Raw genomic sequence first — 13,881 nt, forward strand, 5'->3', positions numbered from 1 at the left:
TTTAAGTTGAAAAACCCAGCCAGTAATTACAGAGCATTTGGTTCTATGTTTAAGAAACCAAGCATAAGATTATAGCGCACAAACATTTCCATTACCATCCCTGAACTTCCCAAACCTTTCAATTGCCAAATTGCTTAACCACATGACTTTAAAAGTTTCATAAGTTCCTAGAATAACTCGTCTTCCTAGTACATTTTTTCTTCCCTTAAGTCTACACCACTCAAAACTAATTTCTCAACGACAGAAGAACAGAAGAAAAAAAAAAAATAATAAATGAAAAATAAATAAAATTACATTAGAATTCTTTCCCTTCTCCAGAAAGTCGAAATTTACTTACCAATTCGCTGCATAAAAAGTAAATAACCGAAAAGAGTGCCTAATTTATTGAATTGCTTTGAATAAAATTAGGAGAAGAAAAGGTAACAAAAACTTCGAAACAAGGTTTTGTTAGCTGTTTTGGTTAGTTGCTCTAGACAGTTCATCTTTCAGAACCCAAATCCAAACAAAATTTTTTTACCTTTTTCCATTCTCTCGGAAACCAAACAACAAGGTTAAAAATAAGAGTAGGAAAACTGACCGATTAAGCTTTACGTCGTCTTTGCACAAGTCGCAGCTTAGCAGCAGGCGATTGTTGTTATGTTTTGCCTTCCCACAACTGTAGAAGGAGAACTGAGCTTTTAGTAATAGTTTCAATAAAACGACATCGTTTCATGTCTGGCAAGACCTAGGCTGGACAAACACAAGCGTAGCCCATTTAATTCGTCACACGCTGAAGATACTTTATACACGCCAAAAAAATTTCTAAGAAATTTTTTTTTAAGTAAAAAAATTTTAAGGACTCTTTTTTATCTTTTGGGGGCCGGGGGGGTGGGAATTTTAAAGGTTGAAACCATATTTGTACAAAGTAATCATTTAGATGTAATAAAATATAAATAATTTTAGGAAAAAATAATTGTAAATTAGTCTGCTGCTTGATTGTTTATATTTGTCAATATCATGATTTTGGATCCGACATGTGACGCAGGAAACTGTATTTGGTAACCAAAGAATCTTGCATAGTTTTGAAATAAATGTGTTAAAAAGAGGAACATAACATGTTTTGCTCCAAAGGTGGAGTTGCAAGTTGCGAAAGTGGAAGTTGCTCAAACGTTCAATGTTCATCTTGCTGCTTCATCATGCTGCTATTCATGCTGTACAACGCTATTTCAACATTGAACGAAAAAAAGGAGAGGATTTACACAATTATGAGTATAATAAAAATAAAACTAAAAATAAAATCAGATAAAAATATCATATATATGTATATATATATATATTTATATACTAGAGAGAGATAAATAAATAGAGAGGGAAGGCATTCTTTTTAACCTTCGGAAATTCCAAAAACGAAAGGTTCCCGCCAAAGAAAACCAGAGCGAAACAATTTGCCGGGAATTACGGGCAATTTCCCGCCCTCTCTCAAACATTAACTTTATCGTGTCTAGTCTACTCTAATTCCAGGTCGTCCTCCATACTCCTCATAATAAAAATAATCATTCAATACCCTCCCTCATCCTCATTTTCCTACGACATATAAAAAACTAAAACCCTCCATTTTCTCAGTCTTGAGTCTCAGTCTCTCTGCAATTTGTAACAATTTGCAAACTTGGAAATGGCACCGACACGTCGTCAGAGCAACGGCCGATCTCCGCTCGTCAACCAGCAGCGTCAAATAACTTCCTTCTTCTCCAAATCTCATATTCCCTCCAACCAAAACAACCCTACTAAATCACCCAACCTTAACAAACACAGCCCCAACCGAAATCCTAGCCCTAGCCCTACCCCAAACCCTAATAGTCCAAGCCCTAGCACCCCCTCCCCTGTACAGTCCAAGCTTAAGAAGCCCCTCCTAGTCATCGGCGCTTCTACTCCGTCTCCGACTCCAGCTTCTGTTAAATCCTACGGTGGAGAGGTCGTAGGGAAGAGGATAAAGGTGTATTGGCCGTTGGATAAGAGCTGGTACCAAGGCTTTGTGAAATCCTTCGACAAGGATGCTGGTAAACATTTGGTTCAGTACGATGATGCTGAAGAGGAAATGTTGAATCTGGAAAACGAAAACATCGAATGGGTCCCAGAATCCGTGAAGAAATTTAAGCGATTGCGAAGGGGTTCTTCTTTTGGTTTTGACAAGGCAGAGACTGAGAATGAGGTGGACAATATCAAGGATGAAGACGACGAGAGTAATGGTGATAGTGGTGGTGATGATTCCAGCGATGAAGATTGGGGCATGAAAGGGGAGAAGGAGACGATTGATGATTGTGAAGACGAGGAGGAGGATATGGATTTGGACGATGACAATGATGATGATGATGATGAAGAGGAGGTTCGAGCAATGAAGTCGAAAGGAAAGCAGGGTGGGAAGGGAGAGTCAATGAAGCGGAAGATGAGTGGACAAGGAAAAGCTGGGTCTGCTAAGAAGCTTAAGGGTGGTGGTGAAGGTGTGAGCAAGGATGCTTCAAAGGTTTCTTTTATTGAACCTAAAAGTAGTGCCGAGAGTAAGTGATTTGATTTTAGTTATTTTTAGTAGAAGAAGATAAGTAATAGAATTTTTTTTTTTTTTTTTTTTGGTAATCATGTTTTTGTATTGTTAGTATTGTTGTTTATTTGAATGTCAGAAATATATGTACAAGAGGCTTTTTCATGTTGTGTGCTATTGTAAAGATTATACATTTGGAAGAGGTTTTCTGTGTAGATCTACTTGTTCCAACTAAGCCAATCTTCCGTGAATTTGGAAAATCTAAGCTGAAGACAGAACTAGTATATACCCTCATATTTTGCAACGAGAACTAATGCTAATAGCTAAAATTGGTCCTTAGATATAGCAAGAAGGGAATGCATTTACCAACTTAGTAAGCTTTCATTCCACTTTAAACTTCGTAAAAAGTCTCTTTTTTTTTTTTTTTTTTCCTTCTTCTCTTTTTCCCTTTGGTTTTACATTGTGGTTATTTGCCTACAGAATATCTTGACTTTCACTTTTTTTCACTCTTGTTCCTAAGAATGCTGTGGATGCACATCTTAGAATTGTATTTAATTTTAGGATGATTCACTGCAGGTGAGAAGACATCTAATGGTATGAATATTGTATTATCTGGTGATGCCTCAGAAAGGTTTAGTCTGCGTGAAGCGGAGAAGTTGCACTTCCTTGGGGAGTAAGTTCTTGTTATGTATTTGTTCCACTACTGTCTCCTGTCATATGCTTTGCATTGTTCGGCAGTAGTGAGGGGAACTGGGAAGGAATGATGTCAGGGATCATCACTGTGCTCATTGAAGACTATGATGAAATTCTTAAAATATGGCATTATAAATCATCTTATTCATTTTCTGGTCACATGCAACTATATACCCAAAATGTTCATAACCATGCTAGAGGCTTGCCTCTGAATATGATGACAAAGCTGGTTGACATTAGATGCTCAAATCTGCATTTCATTATTTCATAGTATATCACATTCAATTCATCTTATACCCAGCTGGTTTATCGTGAAACAGACAGCGTAGGGATGCAAAAAAAAGACGTCCTGGAGATGAAAACTATGATCCAAGAACCCTATACTTACCTCCCGATTTCTTAAAGTCTTTGTCAGGAGGCCAGGTAATTGCTTTCAACCATGTGCTTAAATTTTTGGCTTCTTTTTCCATCTTCTATGTATGAATCTAATGACATGTGATTATTCAGAGGCAATGGTGGGAATTTAAGTCGAAGCACATGGACAAGGTTCTATTTTTCAAGGTTTGCATTTGATTTTCTGTGTTGTGCAAATTGTTAGTGTAATTTAAGCATTCCAGTAATAAACTTCTCATCTTTGTTTGAGCAGATGGGGAAATTTTATGAACTCTTTGAAATGGATGCTCATATAGGTGCAAAAGAACTTGATTTGCAATATATGAAGGTATGTACTTGATCTGACTGACTTTTCTTGGTGCTGCGTTTTGTTTCCTTGGATACGTGGGTCATGACAGACAGAGACAACAATAGGAAAGGATAAGAGACCTGAATCATTGTTGTTTTAATCTCTGAGAAATGCATTTTACTCTTGATCTATTAATGTCTTGACTTTTTATTGGATTACTTATTGCTTATTACTTACATTCCTAGGGAGAACAACCTCATTGTGGATTTCCAGAAAAGAACTTCTCAATGAATGTTGAGAAACTGGCTAGAAAGGTAGATTCTGTTATCATTTGAACTTAGACATCTTTGAGAAGTCTATTTCTATTATGGGGGAGGAATTTTATTTGGGTTTTCTTGACGGAGCAGGGTTATCGAGTACTTGTTGTAGAGCAGACAGAAACACCTGAACAGTTGGAACTTCGTCGGAAAGAGAAGGGTTCTAAAGATAAGGTCTTTCCTTTACCCCCTAAAAACTGGCTGTTGAGAAGGTGCATAGTGTCCTGAATCTTCATCTTGATTTTTGGCTTTTCTTATTCTGTATTGGGAGGGATACTTTGTATTTGGATATTCATCTAGAAAAATTTTATGCTGTAATTGGAAAGTTTATGGCATTTTCCCCATGTTTATAGGTTGTGAAACGAGAAATATGTGCAGTGGTTACCAAAGGAACGCTTACTGATGGAGAGATGCTGTCAGCAAATCCTGATGCTTCTTACCTAATGGCAGTGACTGAAAGCTGTCATAATTTGGCAACTCAAACTGCGAAGCGCATATTTGGGGTTTGTGTGGTTGATATTGCAACCAGCAGGGTCATTCTTGGACAGGTGTGAGTTTGTTGTGATAGTTTGTATGAGTGACCTGCTGTCTTTATTCATGTTTTCATGTCTGGAATCTCGCCAGCTGAAATGGCTTTCTTCATTTCTGTTTTTGGACACAAAAAAACGAAAAAAAAAAATTTGTTTGAGGATGGATAATTATCATTCTGAATTCTAATTATAGATTTGTAAAATGAATAAGATATCTCATGTTGGTCCGCATGTAAGCAGAACGTCAACTGTTTGCTCTATTGAATCACATAACTAAGTGCTGATGTATTTTCATGATTATTGCTTTTTATCAGTTTGAGGATGATTCAGACTGCAGTGCCCTGTCTTGTCTCTTATCCGAGCTGAGGCCAGTTGAAATTGTAAAACCTGCCAAACTGCTTAGTCCTGAAACAGAGAAAGTACTGATGAGGCATACAAGGTCTCCACTAGTGAATGAATTAATTCCACTCTTGGAATTCTGGAATGCTGAAAAAAGTGTTCAGGAAGTCAAAAATATCTATCACCATGCCATTGATAAATCAAATTCTATGTCTTCAACTAGAGAAAACTTGCATCCTGTTACATCTAATGCAGAAGAAGACTTAGGCTGCTTGCCAGATGTTTTGTCAGAGCTAGTAAGAGCAGGCGAGGATGGAAGCAATGCACTTTCAGCACTTGGTGGCACTCTTTTCTATCTGAAACAGGCTTTCCTTGATGAGACATTGCTTAGATTTGCTAAATTTGAGTTGCTCCCATGTTCTGGTTTTAGTGATGTTATATCAAAGCCATACCTGGTTCTTGATGCAGCTGCTATCGAGAACCTTGAAATCTTTGAGAACAGCAGAAATGGAGACACATTAGGGTAAATTTGTCATTTGTTTGAAGGTTCTTTTTTTCCATTTTGGTTTCACATGGACTCTGAGATAATATGTTGCTCTCTGAAGGACACTTTATGCACAATTGAACCACTGTGTGACTGCATTTGGAAAGAGGTTGCTCAAAACATGGCTTGCAAGACCTCTATATCATGTAGAGTCAATAAAGGAACGCCAAGAAGCTGTGGGAAGTCTTGGGGTAAACTTCATTTTGCTATACTTGCTTCTTTTATTCTTTTTTTGGGCTTCACAAATTGTTATTAGGGTTTTTGGAAGGATATATTTTAATTAAAACCACATGAACTTGAGCAGAGTCATCCTTATTATTTTGGTTTTATGTTCTTGGTCACTCAAAGAACATCTCAAAATCTTCTACCCTTGTCAGGAAAATCTTTTTTGTTTTCCTTTTACAAAGAAAAAAATCATCATTTTCTTTTTATTGGGGTCTTAGGAGTTAGTTTCCGTTTGACTTTGTTCACTCAACGGCTTGAACCTGGCATAGGTGTTTTTTATTACAGAAATGTACCAATGCATGGTTTCTTTTCTAGGGTGTTAATCTACCTTTTGCACTGGAATTTCGAAAAGCACTTTCGAGGCTTCCGGATGTAGAGCGGCTGCTTGCACGTGTCTTCTCTAGTAGGTAAGCTGAAAACTGTACAAATAATTACACGAGTTATTTTATATTTGTGCTATGGAGAATAATGAGTCTATGGATGATTTTTGTTTTGACTTATTTTTGGCCAAATGCAGTGAAGCTAATGGTAGGAATGCTAATAAAGTGGTTCTATATGAGGATGCAGCAAAAAAACAGCTTCAGGAATTTATTTCAGTTCTTCGTGGTTGTGAATTAATGACTCAGGCATGTTCTACACTTGGTGTGATTTTGGAAAATGTTGAATCAAAACAACTTCACCATTTGCTAACACCTGGTATGTTTGGCTTTGATTAATTACTTCAAAATCATGTACGAGAGCATATAGTTCTATTTGTTATATTATACTACATTCATAAATCCGTTTGACCTCATTTACTAATGATATTATTTGGCATTTTGCTCTTAAAAAACATTTGTAGGTAAAGGACTTCCTGATGTCAAATCCGTTCTAACACATTTCAAGGATGCCTTTGATTGGGTGGAAGCCAATAATTCAGGCCGTATCATACCTCATGAAGGAGTTGATTTGGAGTATGACTCTGCCTGTAAGAAGGTGAAGGAGATCGAGTCTAGTCTAACGAAATACCTCAAGGAACAGCGAAATTTTCTGGGAGACCCATCTGTTAGTACTTTCTGCTACTGCTGTGTGATTTCTTGGTGATGTACTTTTTAAGTTTATATGTTAACAAAAGGTTACCAACCTTTCTCCTCTGACATCTATATTACAGATTAGTTTTGTTACAGTTGGAAAGGAAGCTTATCTATTGGAAGTGCCAGAAAGTTTACGTGGGAGTATACCTCGGGACTATGAATTACGGTCATCCAAAAAGGTCAGAAAATTGCTGCATTCTCATGGTCTACAATGTCTGGCTGATTAGGCAGACCAATGTTAAAATTATGGAATTATTTGTAAGCTCATAATTTTTTACTGCAATAGTATTCTGAGTTTTGTGCCCCTGCTGGAAATCCGGTAAATCCCACTTCAACAAAGTAGGCAGTTCACATTTTTGTTTTTGAAAATTGTGTGAATATCCATCAATCTGAACAAAATCAACTACTTCCTAAATTGTTTATGTTGCTGTTTTCCTCGAACTGCTGTGAAAAGCAAACTAGCTCATTCATGTTGCATATATTTATGAAGATCTTTTATTCACACACTGAGATATTATCCATCCCTTACGCATGCAGGGATTCTTCAGGTACTGGACACCAAATATTAAGAAGTCACTAGAAAAGCTTTCACAAGCTGAATCTGAAAAGGAGTCCTCATTAAAAAGCATTCTGCAGAGGTTAATTGGACGTTTCTGTGAGCATCATCTCAAGTGGAGACAACTGGTGTCCGCTATTGCAGGTTGTGATGTTTTTCCTCTGAATACAGATATGAATCATACTTTATACCAGATTTGAGTTGTAGTGAAATTCTTATGTCACGTATCATGGGGATAATGCTAAATTTATCCCACCACTTTAAACTAACTCACTTGACCCAGAAATTAAGCAACAAAATAAATATGTAACAAGGTACGGGGCACTACTAAGATATGCAATTTGGAGAAGTCTGGTTTTTGGTTAATTTTAAGTGATATTTTTATTTGATAATTATTATTTGTTTTTATATATCCTGTTATTTACCGTAAACAAATTATTATTTGCAACTAAAAATGAAAATGGCTGAACTTCGAATGTTGCATGTTGTAGAGCTGGATGTTTTGATCAGTCTCGCAATTGCAAGTGATTTTTATGGAGGACCAACTTGTCGGCCAATAATGATGAAACCATCATGTACAAATGAAGTGCCATGTATTTCTGCAAAAAGTTTGGGACATCCTGTTCTAAGAAGTGATTCTTTGGGCAAGGGTTCATTCGTACCCAATGACATTACCATCGGAGGTTCAGACAATGCCAGCTTCATTCTTCTCACTGGTCCTAACATGGGTGGAAAGTCAACTCTTCTTCGCCAAGTTTGTTTGGCTGTGATATTGGCCCAGGTAAGAGTTTTATTTATTCCAACTTGGAATTTCTTTTTCTCTTCTATCTTATGCAATTGGTGTGTTCCTGTTATATATTGGTTGTCAGCTTTATATAGATTATAGGCAATATTATACCTATCCACATACCTATATACGTATAAGTATACATATAATGGCTTAAAGCTTTTCATCTTGTGTAGTCATTTTTGCCTTTTTGTTATTCCACAGTTGGGAGCATATGTGCCCGCAGAAAGTTTTGAACTCTCTCCTGTTGACAGAATTTTTGTTCGGATGGGTGCCAAAGATCATATTATGGCAGGCCAAAGTACATTTTTAACAGAGTTGTCTGAGACTGCCACAATGCTGGTGAGTTTCATACTAATTCAAAGTGATTTGACAGAATGTTAACATGCTAAACATTTATGCAAAAGGAGAACATAGAAATCAATTTTTTCGACAGAAAGTTTTTTGCCGATTTCTCATCTAATGAGATGTTTTGGCTTTCTTGAGTATGAGTCCTGGTTAATTGGCTCCTCAAATTGAAGCATATTGCCATGCACCTTAGTTATTACTTATGAATTTGTTTTCCATTTAAGCATTTTTTTTATTTTTTTATTTTTTTGAGATTTTAGCTCAATATTCTATGCAGGCATCAGCAACACATAATTCATTGGTGGCATTGGATGAGCTTGGACGTGGGACATCAACTTCAGATGGACAAGCCATTGCGTAGGTGTCATGTCATACAGCATCTTGTGCACATACTTGGCTTTCTAGTGAAGTCATGTTTATGATCCCCCTTCCCTGTTTTGCATGTTTATGATTAGTGTTCCTCATTTCATCATTTTTTCCTGGGCAGGGAATCAGTTCTTGAACACTTTGTCCACAAGGTGCAGTGTCGAGGAATGTTTTCTACTCACTACCATCGGTTAGCTGTAGACTATCGGAAAAATCCCAAGGTTTGATTTAGTTATTTAAGCCTACCTAGTTTACTATTTTGAAATTTTAGTTATTCACATGACTACTATCGACATTCCTAGAATGCTATCTAATAATTTGAGCACGAAAGGTTGAGTACGGGAGCTGTTAGGTGCATGATAGTGATTGGTTATGTGGTTGTCATGCATGTTGATGTTATAAAATTCTTCCGGTTGTAGCTTTTTTTCTTTTGTTCTCTTGTTTTTCTTTTTCTTTTTTCCTTTCTCATGATATACGGGAGTGTCAGAAACTAGCCAACATTGTCTCATTTTCCTCTTCTATAATAGGTTTCGCTCTGCCATATGGCATGCCAAGTTGGAAATGGAATTGATGCGGTAGAAGAAGTAACATTTCTTTATAGGCTGACTCCTGGTGCTTGCCCTAAAAGCTATGGTGTTAATGTTGCACGGTTAGCTGGTAAGTTTGTTTGCTCTTTTAAATTTTTTCAGAAGCTTCAACAAAGACCCGAACCCTCAATTGTCAATATGCAGTCATTTGGTTGTCCACACTTTCCTTATTTTCGAACAATAAATAGGTGCAGTCAAGTATACGAAATTGGATACAACCTCATTTGATTTGTATTTAGTTGTCGGTATTGTTGATATGCATGGCCATCAGACTCAAATTGTAGCTTTGAATTTTCAATAAATTTATGCCATATTTTCAAATTACAGAATTTGTTAACAAGTGAATTTTATTTATTCTCTGTTAATAAAATATCTATTCTATTTCAGGACTTCCTGACTCCGTACTTCGTAAAGCTGCTGTCAAGTCGAGAGAATTTGAGGCTACATATGGTAAGCATAGAAGGGCAGAAAAAAATTTGTACATTCAATGTTCAGACGACGAGGTTGTAGAATTCATTAAAAATTTGAACAAGATTGCTGCAAAGTTGAGCTATCATGAATCTCCAGAGAGCAAGAGCATTAGCTGTCTAACTGAACTACAACATAGAGCAAGAATGCTGATGCAACAAAGTGGAAGTGTCAGAACTTTTGGTGTGGACCAGTGATGTTACCCCTTTCATGCAATGTCATTGACATTTTTGCCATCCATGCTTTTACACTTTTTAAACCAATAGATTTCGATTGCGCTTTTTAGCTAGAACAAGAAAAGCTTGCTTTGTAAAATTGATTGACATCTTCAGGCCTAGTACTGTATGTATATAACAATTGTATTGTCGATTTAAGTGGGTTTCAACTTTCCAACGGACCGAAGGTTGTTGGCTTTATGCCCATGAATTTTGTAAAAGAATTTGGCTTTCTTCCGACTGACTTGTTTGTAAAGAGAACAGATTGGTAAAGATTTTTTTTTTCTTTTTTCTTTTTTTTTTTTTTTCTTTTGGTGAACGAATAGATTGGTAAAGTTTGGTCGTTCATTTTGCTAACCATATAGTTGCTGTTGCCAAAAAAAAAAAAAAAAAAAATATTTATGTTGGTGGTTGAGTGGGTGGCGAAAATGGATGGTCACTGGGTCTTAGATTAGGCAAACAAAGATTTGCTTCAACCTCAATCTTTTGAAAAAGAACTCAATTTGTTTTTGTTCCTTTCATTTATATCATCAAATTGACAAAAGATTAGAGCATTGAAAGAGTGCTCTCGTAGACAAAATTAATCAGTGTTTAAACTATATGTTGCTGCCGCTGCCGCTCACCCTCTTCGTCTCCATCAAAGGTTGAGCTGTCCTCATCATCAGAATCCTGCTGCATCACACAAAAGTTTGATCTTAGCTTCAAGGAATCTTAATGGTTGCGTTAATGCAATTAAGTTTTACTCCATTTAAGTAACAATAGTAATGGGAATGAAAGAGGCAAAATGGTCCAGAAAAACAAAAAGAGAAGCTAACCGTGTGATGTCGCCGGATGCTGTTTTGAAGTGCTGTGATTGTTCGAATTAATAAATACATTGGTAGGATAATTCCGCTTGCCCTTAATATAATTATCTGCAAAGTTGTACCATATTAAATAACAAACATAAAACAGACATTCTACATAATTGAAATGTTAAATTTGGGTATAAATATGTAGAATCGGGTACTCACTGTGAGAAGCGTGAAAGGGTAATCTTCTGCTCCACCATTAAACACCGCGAAAAGATGCCTCACCAGCAAAATCACTGTAATCTGCCAATCAAATTTAACAAAAATTAGCTACAATTTAATGAACAATAATTGACTTTTCTCTTTTTTAAGGCTTCAAAACCGCACCAGCATATGGGGTTCATCATTTATGATTATGGTGCCCTAAGAAGATATTCTTCTGACCATGGCTGGTCCCACGTGGTTGGCCCCAGATGATCCCAATCGTCAAAAGAACTGATTTTTTCTATCCTATTGAATTACAAAAATGAACGCCAATCTTTTTGTTTCTTTATTATATTCAAATCATTTTGAAAGACGTTTTGAAAAGGAGCCCAAAAAATAAAAAATAAAAAATAAAAAAATTTGAAAGTCAAAAAGTCAATGTATCTCCTATAATCATATCTACGTGGTAGCCACATGGCAAGCGAATGCTCAATAAAGTAAACCATAATTTCATATACCAGAAAAAAACAAAAGAAAAAAAAAAAAATTCCCTAATCTAATGATACAACAATCAAATGCTTGGTTTTATAGCAAATACCAAACTAGAATTACGCACTAAGCATTCCCCAAAAGACTGACTGGTGGTTTAAATTTAATTATTTTGATTAAAGAGATAACTTACAGCGAGGGCCAGTGATCGACAGCAAGACGCGCTTCTATCTGCCGCGGAATTACACTCGGAGTCATCGTTTTCCAATGATACCCCTTCAGCTAAGGACGCTAATCTTGGACTTAGCGGCTCTTGCTCTCTTCTTGGAATCTGCAAGCTTTCTCTGTAACCAAACAAAATGCCAAAAAGGATTCTTTGTAAAAAAGCCTGTCTGCAAATTTGTCCCTTTCAAATTCAAAGCTATGCATTGCGGCCAGACGGAACAATTTGAAATTAAATTACCCTATTATGATGAAATGGGAAAAATGGGAATCTACCTAATGGTTACTGCTGCATCAATTAGCTGAGATTTCTTTGGAAGAGCTGTATATCCAGGCTCGTAATTCTGCACAAAATTGAAAGTTCTTCTTTATTAGTGAATACCCATTTTTCTGAATTTTGAATATTCCGAGATTGAGTGTGCATAACTATCTGGAAATTTAAGAACCAAGTAAGGAATACGTAAAATAGACCAAAGAGAAAACTAAAAAACTAAAGATGTGTCTCTTTATTATGGTAATTTTTTACACGTTATATTTTAATGATTTGAACCAGTAAGGAAACATGATAAAGCCCATTAGAAAAGTCAGTCTTATTATTCACGACACACCAAAAAAAACTATTTACAGAGAGAGATAAGAAAGACTTAACCATAAAGAAAATGTTTAAGCAAAAGACAAGCTTTTTTTAGGCACCAAAAACCCGGAACAAAACAAATAACGACGGAAAACGTAGTTTGATCAAGTTGAGTTCAAAAACGACAGTAAACCCCCAACTGATCCGTTCGCAGCCAAAAAGTACAACAACATAAAAAAGAAAATTTCCATTAATAAAGAGAAAAAAAATATATTTGAAAAAAAAAAAAAAAAGGAAAGAAGTAAACTTTAAACTCCAAACCAGAAAACCAAATTCTGTAATTTTCCATATATGTTCATATACCTGGAGACATATTTCACAGGTTGTGTTGCCCTTCTCGTTGCACCATCTCTGTATGCAATCTCTGTGTGCAAACTAAAATATGAAAAAAAAAAAAATAATGTTTGATGGGGTATTTCGAAAGAAGGATGAAAACCCATTAAAAACGCAGAGAGGAGCTTTGGTTTTCTTACCTTCACAGTTCCAGAGCATGAGCAGGGAGCTTCCAAGCTGTTAGAATTTTCAAACTCTCCTTCATGGCAAATTCTACAGTATGAGATTCCAGGATTTAATTTCAAATCCTGAACGAACAGTATAACATCACCCATCTTTCCGTAACTTTCTTCTCTCTCTATTTTTCAAAAAAAAAAAAAAAAAAAAAAGAAAAAACTCTCTGTTTTTATTTTTATTTTTCTTTTACAAAACTCTGTTTCAATTTCTCACTCCGTCCTTCTCTAGAGGCTACACTTTAAATAACAGGAAGAGGACATCAAAATTCCAAAAATACCCTTGTATTTTTAATACTAAAATTAATATTCACTTTGTGTTTTGCTCGTCTCTGTATAGTTGTATTTTGCCTCAATTATTTTGGACCGACTTGGACTCAATCGACGCGTTTTGAGAAATCTCGAAACATGAATTTTTTGGTACGCCATATAAATTATATATATGAACAACCTGACTTCTGTATGCGGCGCAGGGTCAAACCAGCTTCAATTTTTATTGAATTGAATTTACAACCCCAAAAAATTATGTAAACCCAATTTGAGGTTACAAATTTTTCCTCTGTTTCTGGGATTCTTAAAATTGTAGGTGTACCAGAAATGACAAGGCACCAAAAGGTCGGTTTTCATATTTGTTTCACCAAAGATACTGATTTTAATTAAACTCAGGTGGTGATTAAGATAAAGTTTAGTTTGTTTTTTGTTCTTATTAAGTCCCTAATCACTTTTTATAATCCAGTTAATTAAGTTGTGAAGATAAGTTATTCGTTTTGTTGATTGATTAATGAAAGAGATT

At 35.9% G+C, this 13,881-nt stretch overlaps 2 protein-coding genes across 3 annotated transcripts; one reads left to right on the plus strand and one right to left on the minus strand.

Moving 5' to 3' along the window:
• Positions 1-1,386: 1,386 nt before the first annotated feature.
• On the plus strand, positions 1,387-10,536 carry LOC107426147 (DNA mismatch repair protein MSH6). The gene is made up of 21 exons (XM_016036251.3): positions 1,387-2,534; positions 3,092-3,188; positions 3,529-3,631; positions 3,716-3,769; positions 3,855-3,929; positions 4,136-4,204; positions 4,298-4,381; positions 4,561-4,755; positions 5,052-5,599; positions 5,682-5,811; positions 6,161-6,252; positions 6,363-6,541; positions 6,687-6,889; positions 6,996-7,097; positions 7,456-7,618; positions 7,966-8,255; positions 8,466-8,603; positions 8,887-8,966; positions 9,097-9,196; positions 9,503-9,632; positions 9,950-10,536. Exons 1-21 carry the CDS (start codon positions 1,652-1,654, stop codon positions 10,225-10,227), a joined length of 3,993 nt encoding a protein of 1,330 aa, XP_015891737.3. The 5' UTR covers positions 1,387-1,651; the 3' UTR covers positions 10,228-10,536.
• A 193-nt stretch (positions 10,537-10,729) lies between these two features.
• LOC107426148 (uncharacterized) lies at positions 10,730-13,308 on the minus strand. 2 transcript variants are annotated; one of them, XM_016036254.4, is made up of 7 exons: positions 13,056-13,308; positions 12,886-12,957; positions 12,225-12,292; positions 11,920-12,070; positions 11,256-11,336; positions 11,061-11,156; positions 10,730-10,914 (listed from the first exon to the last, which is right to left on the minus strand). In XM_016036254.4, exons 1-7 carry the CDS (start codon positions 13,188-13,190, stop codon positions 10,837-10,839), a joined length of 681 nt encoding a protein of 226 aa, XP_015891740.1. In that variant the 5' UTR covers positions 13,191-13,308; the 3' UTR covers positions 10,730-10,836. The 2 variants fall into 2 exon arrangements, with proteins under 2 accessions (XP_015891740.1, XP_015891739.1); XM_016036253.4 differs by having other exon boundaries at positions 10,730-10,917; positions 13,056-13,307.
• Positions 13,309-13,881: the final 573 nt, after the last annotated feature.

The sequence above is a fragment of the Ziziphus jujuba genome, chromosome 9 (genome assembly GCF_031755915.1).
Source record: "Ziziphus jujuba cultivar Dongzao chromosome 9, ASM3175591v1".
Taxonomy (NCBI): domain Eukaryota; kingdom Viridiplantae; phylum Streptophyta; class Magnoliopsida; order Rosales; family Rhamnaceae; genus Ziziphus; species Ziziphus jujuba.